Below are 22,156 nucleotides of genomic sequence, written 5' to 3'. Positions count from 1 at the left end.
TATAAAATACGACCTTTAAATGCAAAGTCCGAATTGATTTGTAGGATGGATATAGACGAAATTTAAGCGACTTTCGTATAGATTATCAATAAATTGAACGGATACTCGTTTGTCTGTCCGGAGTTAGCAAAGACTAATTGGTATGAGTTTCCAACAACATCTGAACATGAGCGTTTACTTTTTGTTGTCTGTTCCAGTTGCCAATATGAAATTTAGTTAGGAGTTGTCCTAGTTTTTAGATAAATTTGACCGACAAATATTGTTTTTGGTTATTATCTAATTCAACAACAAACGAAACTATTGTGTAAAGTTATTATATTAAATCAATGTAACAAATATAATATAAATAAGTTTATTTCGTAAACAGAACGACAATATATGTATGTATATATACTGATTTTGTTGTTGTTATGATACCTATATAGGTAGACGGACGAGCAAATGGGCCACCTGATGGTAAGTGGTCACCACCGCCCATAAACATCGGCGCTGTATATATGTTATATCCCGTGTGCCTTCAAACCGGAACACAACATAACTGAGTATTGCTGTTTGGCGGTAGAATATATTATGAACAGGTGGTACCGACCCTGAAGGTCTTGCACAAAGTCTTACCACCAAGTAAGGAATTGACATTATTTCGTAAAGTAAACTTTAACTTTAGAAATATTTTGCTTACCGTGAAAAAGGAAAAAAACCTTGAGATAGATTCAATAGCTCACTCGTTCTTTAAACCAGAACCTATAAAATTACGTATTACTATTAATAAAAAAAAACGAGTACTATAGACACTCATGCACAAAGACTTATTACCAAAAAAAAACATTAAACCTAATCTGTTCCACCTTAAAATTTCTTATAACTATGGCGAAATTCACTAATCATTTCTTAGATTGAAATACCAAGCCGTGAGTAATTGTCAAGTTCTGTCTCCGATTGTTTGGTTTCAATTATATATAATGGGCACGGCCCTTAAGGACTAATTTAATGAAATATTTGTAGAGCTGCTGAAGATCCCTTAAGTGAAATATTCGTAGAATAATTATGTGACCTTCCTCGCCTGAAATAAATAATTAATAAAGCGTATTATGAACCCAAAGGTAGCAAAAAGCCTAACCTGAAGTATGAAAAATCTTCTGAATTTTTTTTTATTACTTGGTAATTTATACTGATTGTGGGTTTGTTGAATATTAACATTCCTTGTCCGCTGGATCTGTTAATAGGTAGCTGTTACAACCCTTTGCCGAATGATATGAGATCATTGTACATACTGGTCATATCTTGGTAGTAGGGCTTTGTGCAAGCCCGTCTAGGTAGGTACTACCCACTCATCAGATATTCTACCGCCAAACAGCACTACTCAGTATTGTTGTGTTCCGGTTTGAAGGGTGAGTGAGCCAGTGTAACTACAGGCACGAGGGACGTAACATCTTAGTTTCCAAGGTTGGTGGCGCATTGGTGATGTAAGGAATGGTTAATATTTCGTAGAACGTCATTGCCTATGGGCGGTGGTGACCACTTACCATCAGGTGGCCCATTTGCTCGTCTGCCTACCGATATCATAAAAAAAAACTAATTTAATTAAAAATTGTTAAGACATCATGTATATTGAAGTACTTGATATGCATTTTAATTTTATAAGAATACACTAGAGCAACATATTACCATTGTGTATTTCCTCTTTGAAAATAATTAAATCCAACTTCGTATACATACTAAAAATTTATTGTGAACAGTGTCTACTTGACTTTTATAAACGAAAATAATTGTGTTTGGGTATAAAAAGCAAAGCAATAGATGGGTAAACTTATTCTATAGCGATTCTATAACTGCCAAATCTATCTCTTACTGGAAGTGTTCGTAATCATACAAAAAAATGGCTCTTGACCGTTTAGAGATGCGTTTTTTTTTAAATTATTAACCCATTAAAATCTACATTACATAGTATAATCGTTTACCCCTGTCTGTCCCTATGTACGCTTAGATCTTTAAAATTGCACAATAGGTTTTGATGTGTTTTTTTTAATAGATACATTGATTCAAGAGGAAGGTTTATAGGTATAAAACATGCACAACATTGTTGTATACGTCTGTCTGTTGTTCTTACACGGCCAAATCATTGAACGGAATTTAATGAAATTTGTTATGAAGTAACCTTGAGCTCCAAGGAAGAACATAGACTTTTTAGCCTAACACCTACCTACCAACACCTAAAACGGGAACAAAGCCGCGGGCGTCAACTAGTTAGTCATACGTTAATCATATTTTAAATTAAAACAGAATCACATATTTCGGTTGAATCCCCGATCTCACTGTTAAGAGTCTTTAGCAGGGCATATGATCTCAAAGGATGTACCGGCGATATTCCTGGAATTATGCTGGTTGAGCGTTACCCTCTATTCTATTCTCTTCATGCTTTGAGTTTACATTACAAGATACTATTGTTTGTATACAAACTTTCGTATATACAAGTCAAACTATAGATACGGAAAATTGTGAAAAATATTGACACATTAATAATATGTGTTTGTTTAGAGTATTTTTTTGTTATTTAATATTCATTCTATGTTTTCAAATCTATAGGTACTTACTTAACAGTAAATAGATAATTCTAGTAATATCGAAATATTGCTCGGTGCTATTGTTGGAATAGTAGCTATCTAATAAACAAGGCTGATTCTTGGGATATGAAAGCTGAAGTTCTAAGAATTTCACATTGTTTGGTCTAACACTCTATGGCTAACGAATTGTTATAAAATATTTTGACTGAGATTGTAAAGGTTGATCGGAATTGATTTTTGTATTAATTTAAGAGATCACCATTATCTCGACAAACTAATTATTTGAGGTATTAAACCAACTAAATCGATATCCCTTCTTGTGTTTAGTTAGGTATATTAAATATTAGCTATGCCCAACTATTATAACCGTGTTAAGTTTATCGTGAATCAAAATAATAAATTCTAAAACCTACAATATGTACGAAAGCAAAACAATGCTTTTAATCCCATACCAGGGAATTACAATTAAACCCTGAAAATAGTGTTTAGTGTTTATAGTTACCAACTAGCGTAAACTTGCGGTAAATAGCTACGGATGTAAATTTTAAATTGTTATGACTCTTGATAAACTCAACCGCTTTTTGATGAAATTAAATAAATAATACTTGGAAGTGGGAGTATTTATATCTTATTACTTATTTAAAAAGACATACTGTGAAAAATATCATCGTATTTTGATTCTGATCAAATTGCTCTACAAAGGGCAGCATTTTAAAAATAATAGACAACCATCTTTATTTCAACCATTTGTATATATACTCTTATATAATATAACAATTGTAATGTCATGATTTTAATTATCCACAGATAAATAGGCGGTGAAACATGGGCCAAGTGGCAAGTGGAGCAAAATCCGCATTGTGGATATCTCTTCTGCATGGATGCCTTTTTCTCATTGGTACGTACGGAACTTATTATCATGAGGGCTCAGAGAGGTCATTAGGCTGAAGCGTATAAAAGAAAAAGATAATACTTTAATATTATCATCATATTTTCAATAAATATTTAACCTATAGTTATATATATTGTGCTAAAAATAATTAAAAATTAATAATTTTCCTTTTGCCTGCATAATTAAGCCTCAATAGACTGTTCCAATTAGGGTTGTTATCTTGAGTAGTTTGGTGACAGGGCTTTGTTCAGGTCAACTTTGTTGGAGACCACTTATCAATTATTGTATCGACAAACATTAATAATTCCTAATGCTGAAATTTGGATTGAAGGGTGAATAAGTCAATAAAGTTACAGGCCGTGTTCATGTAACATCTTTGATTTTGATTCGACGCTTCTGGCCGATGACACGAACAATATTTACGATGCCATCAGCATCAGGTGTCTCGTTAAATTCTTTTCATTACTATAAGAAATTTAAACATAATAAATTTCTCACACTAAAATTCGATGTAATATTTTGTTTGCATTTGTAATTTCGTTTTTGGATTTTGGCGTTATTATCAAAAGAATTACATTTGAGATTTCCATATATCAACAATATAGAGTATGAAAATAAAACAATAATGAAAATGAAATATTAAATAAAAGATTATAAGTCGGCCAGGATTGATTTTTACTGTATCTATGCCAAATATAGGCCTAGTCCGATTTCCTTTCAGGAACGAAGTTGTAAATAATTCTCTGACTTGGAGACTTTGTATTTATTTCTATCCGGTCCAGTGACTTCGAATGTATAGCAGTTCAATAAGATTGCTATAAAGTTGAATGAAGTGGCATCCTCTTTGTATCTTTAAAAAGCCCTAAGGTTATTAATTTTTAAGAGAGCGTCGTGTGTCGGCATCTTTCAATGCTTATGACATTTCCTTTTTCGCATAATAAATGTTCTATTACGATGTAAACACGATCTCCGTTGCTCGAAAACCTCTTTGTTCTTTAAGTGCTTTGCATTGTAGTGTAAAACGAAACCAGACACGACACGGTATTTGGATAACAAAATAGCGAATACTTTTTAACGAAAATTAAATTGATCTATTTGATAATCATATTAAAAATGTACAAGAAACTTATAAATATCGAGTTCTTTATATATTTTTTAATTTTATTAATAGATCACAATAGTTCTATAAGTATTTTACATTTTAAACTGTTATATTTGAATGCAAAATTCCAAGCAGGCTTACCTGGAATTTCACTTTAAAAATAGTTATTTAATGAAACTAGTAGATACTCAATACATCCAATAACTTCAACAAATCGACACCAACAATTTATACTACGCTAACTCGAAAGTGTGCGTACACTCCGCTAATAATTGTTAGCGTAATATAAATCAATTGATTTAAAATAATGCCTTTAGTTAGCGTTGTATAAAATTGTAATTTCGTTAATTTTGTATATTTCTTCACGATTTTATTAATACATACAAAATAACATATTTTAAGCAACTTGGCACAAAAAAACGATTTTCACTAAGATTCGAGTTAGCGTAGTATAAATTGTAGGTGTCGAAATATGAATTTGTTTAGTTATGTTAGAAATGAAATTAAAAAATTGTAACATATGATTTTCGTTTTTTTTTATCCCATGACGTCTTCTATGTGCTTCAGGTACTAAACTTTGTTTTTACATTGTACCTCCAAATGGCTTCAGTTATAGAAGCCTATAATCCATCAAACCCGGTATATAACTATAAATATATTTGATTAAAACCGTTAATCGACTTAAAAATATTTTCTATACTAAATCGAATAACTCAAATATCTGTATAACCGTCATCATTGTAACTGACACTGCTTTGATATTGATATTAATCCGAGTAATTCTTCTTTAATAGCTGGTTCCGGTACAGACGCTCCATTAGATAACACGACGATGGATATTTCATCACAGAGATTCCGTTCTGAATTCCTTCAAGAGTGGCATGGTGCACAGGATGCTCCATATTTCGATCCTAGTACTCCAAGAAATATTACTGGTCTCGTTGGACATCCGGTTAGATTATTGTGCAGAGTTAAGAATCTTCAAAATAGAACTGTGAGTATTATATAAGTTATTGAGTCTTTTTGTGACTACTATATATTGAATATAATATCCATGCCATGCCATGTTTAATATTTATTTAATCTATTGTAGTCATATAAGAGGATTACGTTTTTATAAAAAAAAAAAACTTCTTATATTAATTTATATAAGATTTCAATGGATTCCTACAACTCGTATAAAATCCCGTATATATATTCGTTTAAGAAAATACGGATATTTATCGTTCTAAGCTTTAATTTAAGATAATCTGGTACGAAAATTAAGGGTAACAAAGAAGTTAAAAGTCTCAGTAAAGTTTCTAAATTTTCCATTGCCATATGTGCAGTGACATTGTTTAAGATACATAAAGTAATATCGTTTAATCTATGACTATTTTATTATTATGATATAAGTATTTATCGTTATTATGTGTTTAGATTTATAAAAAGCAATATAGCTGTATTATTAAACGCAAAATTAGTCCAATGAAATGAAGACATAATCAAGTAGTCGGTTGATATACTGTATAATAAAACAATAAGTACTATTATCGGCTATAGCTAATTTAAAGATTTTCTTAAATATTTAATCACATTCAATGAAATAGTTCATACTTCTAAGGTCAATGTATATCACAGTAACAGCCCGTAGATTTTCCACTGCTGAGCTAAGCAGTAGACACAACTTAATATTATTTGCCCGTCCGCCTGACTATCATAAAAAAATATTTGTATCACGTATATCTTACTCTCAAAGCATATAAAGCTCGATATTTATTTGTGTTAGTGAGTTATGAGAAATGGCACGCCTAGTGGCGTGTAGCTGCCAATGCTCCCAGTTTAAAAACAATATTTATTAACAAAAACAAGACAGATTATAAAAATATCGTAATCGGTACAATTTTTTATAAAATTTTCCGACAAAGTACTCTTTTCAACAGCCCGAGTTTCATCCCTTTGTTATATCCTATTCAGGCTATTTTCTAAATCGCCAACAATTTATTTCACCATAGAATCAGTATCTAATAAATTGGGGCCATGTTTATTCGGCACGAACATAAAATGTTCAGTGATATGGGCTCTAGAGGTTTTATATTTATGATTAGCTTTTCTGATAGCGATCGCCTCGGTTCTAAAGTGCGCACTTAAGCATCCTATTGATAAAGCGTAGACTGCAAATACCCTCAGACTCCATTATATCTCGTACGAAAAGACGTTGATTTTAAATTAACGTCTGAACTTAAATGTTTATCGATGTATTTTTGGGATTATTTTATTTTTCTTCGAATAAAGGTTTTTATTGAGAATTTACGTGGGTGTTGTTTTAATGTACAGCTTTATTTTCTGTGTAACTCGACGTCAGTCGATCATTTACGAGTAAATATGAAGTACCTATACTATTTTTTTTTTTGCTTACACTCAAATAGCCTTGAACGCACAATTTCAGAATATTGTTCTACTACATGTAACTCATTTTCAATTCTTTATCTGTAAAGGTTTTTTGACCTATCATATGTGTGTTTTCAAGTGTTGTCCTTATGTACGTATGTATCTACATTAAATAAAATCCTTGACAAATCGATTTGCGAATTTTTGTGAGAATACTCTTGGAGATTATATCCATGCATCTACCAGTTATAGAGTACGACATTTTGTAGAAAATTTTAAATTATTCTAGAAGTTTTGAGTTTTTAGACGAGAAAATAAAACGTTTTAGCATCACCAGCAAATCGCTTAACTTGACAAAGATTATAATATAGTATCTATTAGTAAGTAAAAAAACAAGCTATCTAAAACACACATATAAACATTCATAAATATGTCAATACATACGCACACAAATATTTATTTTTAATGTTCTAAAATAAATATTCACATCTAGTTTTATTATATAGCTTCATAATATTTCGTATATTTTAATTTGTATCATTAAAGTATAACAAATATATATTTTCTTACTGTACTTACTTTGGGATCAAACTCACTGAACCATACAATAAAATACGATATCAATATAATTATCACTTAGAAAATTTGTAATGTATTTATAATTGCACGTATAAATGCGATGTATAAGTAAACTACTGGGAAGACAGTAAAATGTAGGATATCAGTGTCGTTAAGAAAATATTATTTCGTAAATATACCTAATTTATGGCTCGCTCAGTTATACAAGTACCCTGAGTAAGATAACAAAGCAGGTTTTGATGAATTTCGTTCATAAAATCCTACTTTGCATATTATACACATTGCTTGCCGTCGAAGGACAAAGTTTTTAAAGTAATTGGAATCCATTCGAAAGTTTATATGTATCTTTAATGTTTTCATTGCAAGTATCGGGGGGTCGTTTTAAATAACGTCACTTCTTATATCAGTCTGTACTGAACTTTCAAATATTTTTAAGACTTCAGGAAAAGTAAGAAACAACGCTTAAAATGCCTACACACTCAAAATATATTTTATAAGTTTCAATGACTTGACATTAAGATCTCAGATACTTTTGTTTTTAGGAAAAAGGTTCTTAAAAGTAACATAACGCTTTATCTTCTTCTTTCTAACGCCAAAATAATGATGAAAGAAAGAGAAAACAAAATGATGTCTTTTAACTATAACTTTATAAAAACGGGATTTGAATTTTTATATGTAAGGGACAGTGCTGTTTTGTAGTAATTTTCTTTATATTACAGATTATATTCACTCACAAAGACGTGTCCCATCACGTGAATTTATGGTTGCATTATTATAAGTGTCGCTCGTGTACAAAATGTTTTAGTGTGCGTGAGATGACTAGTGACGTGACAATTAAAAAAAATCAAATTCGATTTTATTTGTTACGGCATTCAGATAATGTAACGAACAGCGAGGCAGGCGCAATTGTGAGTGAACACTGTGAACACAAAGGTTATGAGTTACCCTTATGAGTGTGTGAAATAAGTTGTTTTTGTTTGTAAGTTTACTTACTCGATATAAGAGATGATTTATTCAGACTAATATTTTACACGTGCAAAAATCGACTACCCTTATTAGTCCAGTGATTAAAGATATTGCACATGGATCAATGGGCACTTTTGGCATTTTGTTTAGAACCACAAAAGTAAGGTTCATCCAAAACTCAATATTCCCCTAATGTTTCCGAAGTTCGGTCTTTATTTTGTCTTTATTCACTGGATTATATATACCAATACGTACTTAACTAATATTCTTTAGACTTTAATTAATACTAAACTAATTTTCTTTCGATTAATATAACCAAGAAAGAAGAAAATCATTTTTAACAATAAAATAACTTTAAAACTATAACATAGTTATGAAAGAATGGAAAGTTTTATAAAATCGAGCAAAGAATTTAGTACCTAAGTTTTATAAATGCAAATTATTGTTGCTGCAAGGATAACAAGATTTAGTTGTCTAGATTAATTTAACTTACTATCTAGATATCGAGATGGCTGAGAGGATAGAACTCGTGGATCTCGAATGAAGGTCGTCGATTATAATCTATGTAACATCAACAAAATTGAAATCATTAGTATTATTGAAATACATTTCTTTTATTAACGATGCAGTTTATTTGTATTTACAAAAAAGCAATTCTTTGGTATTTCTACTTCAATATTTTTTCGTCTTATCGTAGAATTTCAGTACAAGTCGTCTTTCCTTCTTTCATTTCTTATTTTATGTCGAGAAATCATTTGACCTGTTTTTCTTTTAGTTTTATATTCATTGCTGCTTGTATATATATTTTGTTGCGTTTTTTTTTATTTGTTTATAGTACACTTAAATACAATGTTATTATAATGAAACAACAGCAGCAAACGAAACTTTTTAGAATTTGTTTTTCAACGCTAGGATAACAATCGTGAGATGGTTAAACAGTGTAATTTTTTACTTTGATAGGTTTCATGGGTGCGACATCGTGACATCCATCTTTTGACAGTAGGGCGGTACACTTACACATCCGACCAGCGTTTTGAAGCTCAACACAAGCCAAGGTCTGAAGAGTGGGCGCTTCGTATACGGAGTCCACAGCGTCGAGATTCAGGCCAATATGAGTGCCAGATATCAACAACACCACCGATAGGCCATCCCGTTTTTCTTAATATTGTTGGTGAGTACAATAAAAGTTGTTGGAGTTTAGTATATTTTATGATGACATTTATTTATGTACAAATCGGGTGATCTTTGTTGGCTGCTCAAAATTTAATGATAAATGGCCAATAAGATATCGTTTTTAGAAAAACAAGAAATTCGAACACTTATACAAGTATAATAAAATGTAACACAATCTATTAATTTTTAAAATTTCACGTACGTCTACAAAAATAAACTTCAGGCCGACCAACTTAGACTGCGCGTATATGTTATGTTATGATTTAAAATAACATAAATAGATTTAGCTTAAAGCTGTCATCTACAAATGAGTCAATTTATGTAGCCATGTATATTATAAGTATTATATTTATTCCTAGAACCAGAAACAACGATATCAAGCGGTGCAGAATTATTCATACAAGCGGGATCGACTATTAATCTAACTTGTACGGTTCGACATACACCCGAACCTCCTACCTCTATAACATGGACTCACGGAGATCAGGTAAGGATAATATATCCACTGGAACACCACTGACCATCTTAAATTTGTATATTTTAAAAATATTTCAATATAGAATAACGCCTTCTTCAAAGTATTGAATGACATTTTTGTATGATAATTTTTTATACGATGCCAATGATCAGTCAAGTAATTAAAATAATGTCGTCATTTCTGTATTAGATACTAGAAGAGACAGAATTTTTACAAAAAAATTTAAAATTTTCAATAAAATTGTGATATTTTATACCTGTAAAAATGTTTTCAATATTCTCACGAAACTGCTTACAATTTTCTATATCTTAGTGATATCTATTTCTGTTGAAATAAACTGTAGTGTACGACATAATACAGAATTGGCGCAGGTTAAATCTCTTGGGATACACTCCAGAAAAATAACAAGACTCAAGTATTGCTTTGAATTTATAGTTCATAAACAAAATAGAACGAGAAAAGCCCAATTACTAGAACACATGAATCATAAACATTACGGGTTCGAGCGCGGGCAAGCGCCTCAGATTTTAATGTATAATTTGTTTTTATAACCCATCTCGTGATCGGCGGTAAAAAACATGTGAATCTTATTTTCTGGATAAGTGACCGTTTCACGTAGACACCTTGGGAATGAAATGATCGCCTCCAGGCTGTTTCAAATAACTAAAATATAATTATCATTGTACATGGAAAATGGTAAAAAAAAATAAAAAAAATATATCCCGCTGAGTTTCTCAGGTCTGAGGTGCTAAATTCCGAACCGGTGGTAGATTTTTGGCAATCAATAAGCAAGTGTAAACACTTCTATATTGAATAAAGATTTTTGACTTTGACTTTGACTTTGACTTCTACGTATAATATAATATATAAATAAAAAGGCGAAAAATATACGGTATTCTTGTTGTGCAACCTTGTCAAAATACCACAATAAGTTAAAACGTTTTCAGTAAATGAATATTGATTTTTGTATATACTTATATTCCGTTATTTAAAATTTCACGAGTGAATATCAATTAACTCTCTTGCGAGCTACCGGATAGTATTTAAATTAAATCACGAGGTGAAAAAAAGTTCACAGAATTATACTTGTACAAAGTTCAAGTGAATTTATATTGAACTTAATATAACGATTCGTCGAGTGTTATGAAGTTCGTTAGAAGGTGCGATATGAGAAAAAACTAAACTATCTATTCGTAGAGAGAACACTAAAAATACTCAGAACTATAATGTCGTAAAGGTTTTGAATTAAGTATATACTTAATTTTTTAAATCATTGGAAGCGTCGCGACTTTTAGCATCGACCAATCAGATACATGTGTCCAAGTTTTATTTTATTTACAATTTTAAGTCTTACAATAAATAATAAAAAGTTGAGAGGTGTCAAGGGACACCCGGATGGAACAAAGTTCTTATTATTATAAGAAATTATTATTATTATTTATTTATTATTTATTATGTACAAAAAACCTGTATACACTCAACAAAAATAATCGTCGCGACACTACACTGTTCAATGCGAAATAGAAATGAAAATATCTGGCTTGCTTTCTATAAGAGAGAGAGAGACAGAGAAACATGCGCACGCCGCACAGCTTACAAAAGCTTACTAATATGTTTTTACTAAATAAATAATAATAGGTAATTTCAAATCATGCATTCTTATTTAATACATTTTTAATGACATAACAAATATAACGTTGCTTAGGAACAACATTATAAGAAAGGATATGACACTTACTATAGCAAAAAGTGTCGCTACAACTTTTCGTGAGAATTTTTTTCACCTAGCCCCCTTTCACAACGCGCGGTAAGGAACTTCGTTTGAATAAATATAATATTTTTTTATTTTTAAAAGAAATAATGACTCAATTTATTCTATTAATTTTGTCATTGATTAATATATTAAATAATAATTATCAACGTTATTATTTATTTAATTATATAGAAACGTTACACGAAGAATGCTTTAAAAGTGACTACTTAAACTATGAATAACACACATCAGCATCGAAAACTTTGCCGAACAAAGCACTTATGGATTACCTGCATTTCAGCAATAAAGTAAAGTAAAAAGTAAAAGTATAGCAAGAGCCCGTAAACTCTGCTGCAATGCACGTTGGCCACAGCTGTGGCACAATTAGATCTAAATTGGACACATGCAGGTTTCCTCACGATGTTTTTTTTATCACTAAGCACCAGATGAATTATAAGCATAAACCTGCCTGCCTGCCTGGGTTTGAACACGTAATCATAGGTTAAGATGCACGCGCTCTAGCCACTGAGTCACATCGGATCAATAATTAATATAGTGTCTTATGTTAAATGACGGAGGCGTACAAGATACGGTCAATATTGTTTCTCTTTCAATAAACCGTAATTCGTTGAACTATTTAAAAAGACATGTCTTGTTATCATTTATCAAAGTTTGAGTAAAACTTTAGCGTGCGTGATAAGCTCGCATTTAGCCTTCCACACTACTTTATACTTTACTCGACATCTATGTATTATTTAAACTAAATTAAATGAATTCCAAGAATAAATACTTCAATGTAAATTAGCCGAATAATCTTATTTTAATTAATATATTGGAACAAAGTCCAGGTATCAATTTATGTTGGACAACATTGTATTCTAAATGAAGTCTGATTTCCGAAATTCCAAAGCTTTATCTTTATGTCGGGACATCGCCTTCAATAATTTTAACCTGTCAACGACTTTAGTAATTCGAGAGGATAATTAGTGCTTATGGCCCTTGACAATATTGAAGATTACGTTATTTTATATGACAGTTAAGTATCAAATATACTTAACCTTCATCGATAATCTAAACTAATAATTTAATTCTTTTATATTGTTTGTAAAATTGTAAAAAAGTTTAATAGCACACTTTTAAATTACTTGCAATTGTGTTAATGTTGTTGTTAAAACAAAGTGTCATGACACTATATATTACAATAAATGTAACCTCTGCTATGGCAAAGGTTACACTTATTTTTTTACAGTAAAGTGTAAAAAATAACCGTACGCATTGCATGTACGTGTCGCATTGTGATTTGTTAATTTGTAAGAAATAATATTTGTTTTATAATAATAATAATTAATCGGTCAACTATATAAATCGGGCTAGGTACTTTATTTCTTCCGATTATTATTATTGAACTAATAGTAAAGTACTTAGAAGACTTATATTTATTATTAAATATGTTCGCGGTTGACGCACCTTCACAACATTGTTAAGGTAGGGAAATTATTAAATAGCAAGCGCTGAATTGACAGGTGTCAAACTATGAAAATATGTCGCCTTAGAATGTAACATGGGTAAAAAGCAACTTCCCGTAGTACTGCTGGATCGTTTGGTAGTTCAATGGGAATATTATTTACTCGAGTAATAATAAAGTAAAATTGTTAGTACCACGAAAAACGAACATTTTTAGAAAACTTCTATTGTGCTTCACTGGTTAAGTTATAAAGGCACAACTGAGCTGATATGAAGGTGATAAATTATTAATTTATAACAATTGAATTTCGATTTATTGAATACGTCTTTTTAAATAATTTAGTAAGATATTACAATAAAGGTTAAATACATATTTTTTTTTTTTAGCATTAGCAGCCCGTAAATGTCCCACTGCTGGGATAAAGGCCTCCTCTCCTCCAATGCGGGTTGGCGGAATACACATGTGGCAGAATTTCGTTGAAATTAGACACATGCAGGTTTCCTCACGATGTTTTCCTTCACCGCCGAGCACGAGATGAATTATAAACACAAATTAAGCACATGAAAATTCAGTGGTGCCTGCCTGGGTTTGAACCCGAAATCATCGGTTGAGATGCACGCGTTCAAACCACTGGGCCATCTCGGCTCTATATTATGTATTAAATGCTGACAATAGCTAAATACCCTTCTATTAACTTACGTTAAAAATATTTATGGTTTAATTTATTCAATTTTCTGTGAAAATTTAATTATAACGTTGTTCTTGATCGTTTTTCCGAGAAAACTGTAGTATGAGACTTATATTTTTCGAAAAAAAATTTTAATGTAATCAAAAATGTAGGTTAACCATTTAAAATATATCAACGAAATAACGTACGATAAGAAAATAAAAAACTGAATTATTAATTAGTTTAATTTAATGTCTCGGGTATGGCGATGAAGAAAATATCATTACATATTGTTTCGGGTAAGGCCCACCTTCTAGTATTGAAGCAGCGTGGTGAAAAAGATTTAGAATTTAGGTTTAGAATAACAATGAATTTCCATGTTTTTGTTCTTCAATCCTAAGCAAAATCAATCAAATTTAATTCAAGCATGTATTCGAAATATTCTGTTAATCATATGTATGGTAGAAAAAATACAATGGAGAATGATTGGTGAAAAACTTTGAAGCACCACATACGAGTATATAGTAAGTTGGTTTGATAGAACACTTCGCTTTATTCAGGATACATACCTGAATAACAATATGAATTATTAATGCACCACCTAAAATACGCAGCAATATGTGTGATTATAATTATGACGTTGTAATCGTACTTAGTTGGAGTTACTAAATATATAATAAGCTGAAAACTGAATATTCATATCATTGGGGATTTTTTATTTATATAATGTTACTAAGTAGAAGGAGTACCCGTAGTACTGAAAGTAATGTTGTAAGTTCGTTCATAGCAATACAGTGTAGCCATTTTATGCATTATATATATGCCTCATATGCCTGGTGTATATATAAGAAAAGAGAATTTCAAAGACAGATATGTATGTTTACATTGAGAATTGTGGCATTAATTCTAGCAGTATTTATCTGTTGAATCGCAATTCTGTTTCTTTAAGAAAAAAATAAGTTCTAAAGTGTAAATTTTTAAAAAGGTATTTAGGAGATTCAGGACATCCAGTGAACTATTTCATATTCTTTGGGAGGAGGGAAGATACATACGTTATATTTTTTAATTCTAAGTTCATTATCGAGTTCAGATCGAATTCGACAAATGCATAGCGTGCATTACGTTTATGAGAATAGGAAAGATCAAATGACCAATATTACCATAATTAAAACGACTTCTTAAAGTTCCGGGACTTGAATTATATGATCAAGGCAAAAACGAGAGATAGTTAATTTTCAATGGTAGTGTTATTAATAAATAATTCAGGTACGGTGCAATTATTAATAAATAAAATTATATTATGATATAATTATAATGTTTATCACTCTATAATAATTTAACTTTTTATCAGTGAAAAAAAAATCATCATTATGTCAGGAGATTACCCTTCCATAATGATAAATAAATTTTACCTCTGTAGAATATTGGTGTAGATTACGTGGTCACCCTTAATAATTACCATACCGCTGTCTTTATAAAAAGTGCAAAGTATATTTATTGCTATAGTCTTTAAGGAAAAATATCCCTTGAATTCTTTTGAAACGAAATCGCCTGACATTAATACCTAAAATGAACAAACGAGTCGGCTTAAGCTCTGAATCCTTCCCACTGAAAAGGAATTGTATTGTTTTAAAAGCGACTATTAAATATTTTTATCTACATTTCACGTTAAAGTTAATTCATTATAAGACGTAATTATATTTTTAAATTATGTGCTGTTACATATATTTACTTTATATTTATCAGTATAGGAACAAATGAAATCGCTACAATAATTAGGTATGAATTGTAACTACTTAGTATATTGAGTTAAAGATTATTTTACAAATCTTACCATATTCTACATAATTCTTTGTTTTTTTTTTTTTTGTTTAAATCCAGATAATAAACTTCGATTCAGCTCGAGGTGGAATATCGCTGGTGACGGAAAAAGGTCTTAAGAGCACAAGCCGGCTACTTGTTCAACGAGCGAGAGGGTCTGATGCAGGAGCCTACTCATGTGGACCCAACAATGCGCCGCCGGCTTCGATCAGAGTACATGTACTATCGGGTAAGGGACTAAATATTCTTAAAACTGTTATCACAGAACATTGATATATTATGCATTTACCTTTATTTAATAATACAATATTTTAATAATATTTATAACCGATTTAAATATTTACTGTTTAAGAAAATTATAATACGTACTACGTAGTTAAACGATTCAGTTTTATTTCAAACTAGCGACCCGCCCCGGCTTCGCAAGGGTGCAATGCTGATACTAAATATATTACAGAATGTCTTACAACGTTCACAGTTTTTCAGTCATTAGACAATACAAACTGCTATGTCCCTGGGTTATAAATCGGTAATATCTTAGAAAATATTCATTTAAATAACATACTGTAAGCCATATTAATCTATATTAAATGCACAATGTATTTAAGGTAAAACCTTAAATACAGTGTGGAACCTGGATAAGGATTAATGCTGTATAGCTTAAAACCGCTTCAATAATAAGCTATTATTTCTCGTAAGAAGTAAAGGATAAAAATAGTTATTGTGGGTTATCCCTAAAAGATAGACATATACCATCGCTGATTTTTTTGAAGACCTTTATAAGGTGTACAAAACTGTAGTACATTATTTTGATCTATCTCATAGGGTTCAGCCAGCGTTTGGAACGTAAGCGCTTATTTATGACATCACTATAGAAACCTTTAAAATTATAAATGTTTCTCTAATATATTGTACATGTATTATACATATAAACTATTATCTTGAATCCGGTTCGTTTTAATAGATAGATGTCTATTAAAAAGAACCGTATCAAAATCCGTTATGTAATTTTAAATATCTAAGCATACACAGTGACAGACAGCGATAAACGACTTTGTTTTATACTTTGTAATGAAGAAGGAATATTACATGAACACCCAAATAATCACCAAAGATAGCATCCTGAGGACTATTATGTTTATAGCGGATTGTCAATGTATAAAAGGTAGTATTACCTATAATATTACTACCTTTTATACGTCTTTTCAACGTACGACGACCAGGTGACTGATTTAGTAGACTAACAAATTATATTATAAAAATAAGAACATATACAGAATACTCCTATTAAAATAGAGGTTATTTTCCAATGTTAATTTAAATTCCTTCTTCATTTCAAGCGTTCTCAGCGTTTTATATCAAGGCTTACTACTTCTGGCTTTACAATTTGAACAAATCTCATGCAATCTTCTAATAAAAGTTCTTTGGTTTTAAAAATATAAGATCTAATTCATCCGTCTCGGCCGCTTTGAGCACGATTAGCTCATAGATTTATATGAATTATCGCCTTAAATAAAATCATTTTGGAAAATTTAATAGTTCAATGATAATGAAAATATCTAGAAACAATGTAAAGAAAGTTTAGTAAATAATAAATAAATAAATAAATATTGGACAACATTACATACATTACTCTGATCCCAATGTAAGTAGCTAAAGCACTTGTGTTACGGAAAATATGAAGTAACGACGGTACCACATACACCCAGACCCAAACAACATAGAAAACTAATGAACTTTCTCTACATCGACTCGGACAGGAATCGAACCCGGGACCTCAGAGTGGCGTACCCATGAAAACCGGTGTACACACAACTCGACCACGGAGGTCGTCGTAAATAAATAAACTTCATAAACCTTCATAACCTAACAATTTTGCTTATGTTAAGCTAAATTGTTAAGTTATGAAAATAACTTGAAGTTATAATTGGTAGCTTCGTTATAACTTATGACGTGACACTTTACAGTTGATATTCGAAATGCCAAGCAGTTACATGTTCTAAAATTGAAATGAGAAGATCTTAAGTTCATTTACATGACATCACATTGGCAGCCTGTAAATTTCCCACGGCTGGGCTAAGGCCTCCTCTCCCTTTGTGGAGAAGTTCGTATGTGTATTAATTAATTAATTTATTTTATTTTATGATAATTTGTCTCCTGTTAATATTTATGGTGCAATTGTCATTTGCAATTGGGAAATTAAACAATGTACTGAGTTCAATTTATACAAATGAATATGTGGTGTATGTAGTAATATGAAGTGTCCACATTTACGAATCGATTTTTTTAACTGACTTCAATACAGAAGCAATCATCAGGTGTTTTTTTGGGTGCATAGAACGAAATATCTACTGACTAAAGCCGATTTTTATTATTCCTGTTTGATTGAAAAGACAATGAGCATTTCATTTCTTAAGGTAGAATAAGAACTCTCTTGTTTCATTTGAAGTAGATTACGAGAAAAAAAATTAATAACTATACATGTAAGTAATTATAAATATTTCATTGTTTTAGGTGAACATCCAGCGGCGATGCAGCAAGGCTGTGCGATATCGTGTCTAGACTTTTCCGTGACAGTTATTGTATCTATATTAACGTTATATACTTTATTGCCTAAACAATTATTCGGAACGTGAACATAAAGAAAAGTGTTTAAAAAAATATTAAAACTTGATACAGTCAGCTATAAAATATTACATTACAAACAATATCATAATTTCAGTGAAATTTTTGAAAAGCTGTCGACAGTGATTAATTTTTTAATCTAAGTTTATTGTGGCTGTCTGTATCCAAAATTTATTAAGTGAATTAGAAATACTAAAATATATTTGTTAGGTACTTTTTAAATTATAAGGTTCGAGTGATAATTGTCTTTGTTCAATGCAAGTTTTAATACATATACGGTCCATTATCTTAATATATGTATACAGCTTACTACGTGTCCACGAGAAATGTCTTAGAATCGTCATGACATGTAATTTACGACTACTATTAATAAACTAGTTAAGGCGTTATTGGCATATTTATTACTTTTGATAACAATTTGTATTAGCAGTTTTTTAAGCACCTAACATCAAGCGAAGCGAAAACTTCTTTAAAAAAGACGTCAAAGAGAATTCAACAAATAACCAGACAACATGTTATAAAATCCTTTTTATGTATATATATATTATATATATATACTAAATAAATTGTATTAACACCAACGCCGCCGATAGTGTTTTTTTTTTAAACTGATTCAGAATAAATTTACAAGATTTAACAAATTTGACAAACTCACAGAAAGTTAATGTATTTGAGGTTCAGAATGTTCAGCCCGTAAATTTCCCACTACTGGGTTACGGGCTCCTCTCCCTTTGAGGAGAAGGTTCGAATCATATTCCAACACGCTGCTCCAATACAAATTGCTGGATTCATATGTGGTAGAACTTAATTGAAATTAGACACATGCAGGTTTTCTCACGATGTTTTCCTTCACCGCCGAGCTTGAGATGAAAATTCAGTGGTCCTTGCCTTGGTTTGAACCCGCAATCATCGGTTAACATTGTCGCGTTCTAACCACTGGGCAGACGGCTCTGGAGGCTAATAAAAAGACTTGTAGTAACAATTATACCTAATCATATTTCCGTTTCACAAACATCCTTTTCAATTATCTTGTACTAAAATGTGATTGCGACTGTTACTTAGGTCAACGATTCCGTTTACCTGTGTGGGTGAAGATTTACTCAAGAACTTAGGTCACGGTATTTCGTTTAACTTGGTTACATAGGTATGTAAGATTATTAAATATGAAATCCAATTATTGTCAAAAATCATTTTTAAGAACTACTCATAGATAAATATTACGGTAGATAGTTTGATAACTTAACAATAAGCTTCAATCATTAGTTCTTCTTTTGAAAAAATCAGTGTTTTTTTTTGTTAATATAATAATTGTTGAATAAATGAAACGAAACAATATTTATATAAATACTCATGTAGGTATTCATAAAAAAAAATATCTCTTTGTTAGTGTTGATAAAGTCAAATTTTATTAACGTCTACACAATATTCGTAGTGTAAATATGTAAAATATAAAATTTATTGTAAATATTTTCCTCTTCAAATATAATACAACACTATTTGTAAATATTCTCAAAATATACACTTTATTTTATCTGTTAACCTCATTCGCATGAAAAACTGATATTAAATGGATCTCTTCGGTTTGGTTGACGTATTATAAACTGTAAAAATACCCTAATAAATAAGAGTGAGTAAAATCTCGGAAGAAGTCCCAATTCTTTGCAAATAATATACAGACTAACTTGACGTGGGAAACACAAGCATCCTAATATTGTATTCCTTTGAAGGTACGAAAGTATTTTGGGGGGGAAACACAGCAAGATTGAACGTAAACAAAGTATATTTTTTTTGTATTATATTATGTCAAGATTTGTGCTAACGAAATAAAGTATTCTTTCGCAAAATTTGGGAGCAAAATATCACACACCGTGTGTGTAAACTATTTAGCGATTACTCTTGTAGCTGATTTGAAATTCATCCATATTTCATAAGCTATTTAATTTGATTAGTAACATACAATTCAATATTTTATATGAATTAAAGGATAGCCACCATATATGTCTGTAAATATTAGTATCGTGTACCAGGACAAGTACGACTAATCAAGCTATTATTGACTACTAAATAAACTAATAATTATATTGCCCATTTTATTTTTTTAATTGTATAACATTTCACAACGTACAACATAAAACGTATATTGCTCGAAAAGAAACAATTCACAAACCTTTGAAACTGGGTCATGTATGTTTTTAAAATGAAAAAAGGCATTTAAATATTTCAACTGAAAATACTAAACGTTGAATATTTCTTAGGTATTGTCATACTAAAAATAAAAGTGATAAATTTTTCTTTTATAATTTCACCTAAAAACTAATTAGCCTAATTATGTCTATCGTGAGAAAAACCAAAAGTCCGATTATTACGTCACTTTTCCGTACTAAAGCTTAATATGATACAATAATCGTAAAACGAAAAATCACCAAAAATATATTAAAATTGCGTGATTATATTAAAACGTATCAAATAAAATTGAATGAAGTTTAGATTTCGTGCTAATTAATATTATTTAGATTAAAATAGATAACAGACTCCCAAGATATTCTGTACTGACATTACCTTCAGATTATTTTGGCGCTGGTCATTAAAAAAACGACGAACCGTCTTAAGTCGATACACATTTTGTAATCGGATTGTGATTTATCGATGTTCATTTATAGCAGTCCGTTAACGCGTTTTCCTCGCTGCCAATATATTATCAGATTGAGTTTAAGATATAGAACGAAATTTTATAATCATTTCAGAATCGATCAGGGGTTCTGGGAACATTTTGTTGATTGAATATAACTTTTTTTTTAGGAAAACAAGCTGATCTTAATTCATTTGCTCATAATATTAGTAAGTACAATATTACCAATGCACTGGCAGTCATAGTAATACTAGCTATTATCACACTGGCTCACTTATTATAATCCAAAACAACAAATTGTTTGCTAGGTGTTCAAATAACAAGAGAATGAAAATAAATTCCCAGTTGGGTAAACGAAGGAACAATTGCGAAATATTAGAAGTGTAATTAGGTTTTCTCACACTATCAACATTTCTTTTGTAGATCTTAGTAATTACATAATGTCTGTTTTTTATGCAATGTTTTCATTTTGTTCTGTATACCTTTTATTATTCTTATATTCGTCTTTCACTGTCAGAGTATTTAAAATCAGAGTTATTCATACATGGACGTATCTCAAGTTAAAATAGAGAAGTGTGGGGACACCTAGTTGGAACAAAGTTATTTTCACCATATATAATGTATTCAACAAGGAATATTATTAAATTACGATTAAAAAACGTGTGAATTAAAACAATAACAAAAAATAAGTTTGAATAACTTTATATGTGACCGTATACAATAGAAACCCAAAGACCCCTTTTTCCCTCGAAAGATCGCTTGGAGGAGGCATAAAGCATTTTCCTTACGTGACAATTTCTGCTAGTAAGCTGCGAAAATAGTAGATGAATTTCAGCTACGTAATTAGAAAATCAGCTAAACGAGTAATGTTCTATTATTTTCATGGTTCAACCTCGAATATAAGACGTACTTAGTACATTTAATATGTGCGCATGTTAGTGCTTTTATACAACATATTTGAGGCTATGATTCGTAGATTCGCTAATTAAAAACTGTTGTCGAATCCGCGATAATAATATATAACAATTACAATTGTCGTTAATATTATCTTGTATCATTCTATATAGATTCTACT

General features: G+C 30.6%; 1 protein-coding gene across 1 annotated transcript in view; it reads left to right on the top strand.

The window, feature by feature from the left end:
- LOC125066355 (hemicentin-1-like) overlaps window positions 1-18,562 on the top strand; it is a 37,865-nt gene extending 19,303 nt beyond the window's left edge. The window contains exons 2-7 of the mRNA XM_047674413.1: window positions 3,369-3,459; window positions 5,350-5,549; window positions 9,431-9,641; window positions 10,003-10,130; window positions 15,888-16,056; window positions 18,342-18,562. Coding sequence (XP_047530369.1) covers window positions 3,387-3,459; window positions 5,350-5,549; window positions 9,431-9,641; window positions 10,003-10,130; window positions 15,888-16,056; window positions 18,342-18,463 — 903 coding nt within the window. The 5' untranslated portion in view covers window positions 3,369-3,386 and the 3' untranslated portion in view covers window positions 18,464-18,562. The remainder of the gene's footprint in view (window positions 1-3,368; window positions 3,460-5,349; window positions 5,550-9,430; window positions 9,642-10,002; window positions 10,131-15,887; window positions 16,057-18,341) is intronic.
- Window positions 18,563-22,156: the final 3,594 nt, after the last annotated feature.

This window comes from Vanessa atalanta, chromosome 9 (genome assembly GCF_905147765.1).
Source record: "Vanessa atalanta chromosome 9, ilVanAtal1.2, whole genome shotgun sequence".
Taxonomy (NCBI): Eukaryota; Metazoa; Arthropoda; class Insecta; order Lepidoptera; family Nymphalidae; genus Vanessa; species Vanessa atalanta.
The sequence above is the reverse complement of the archived record's forward strand: the minus strand, read 5'-3'. Positions and strand labels throughout refer to the sequence as shown.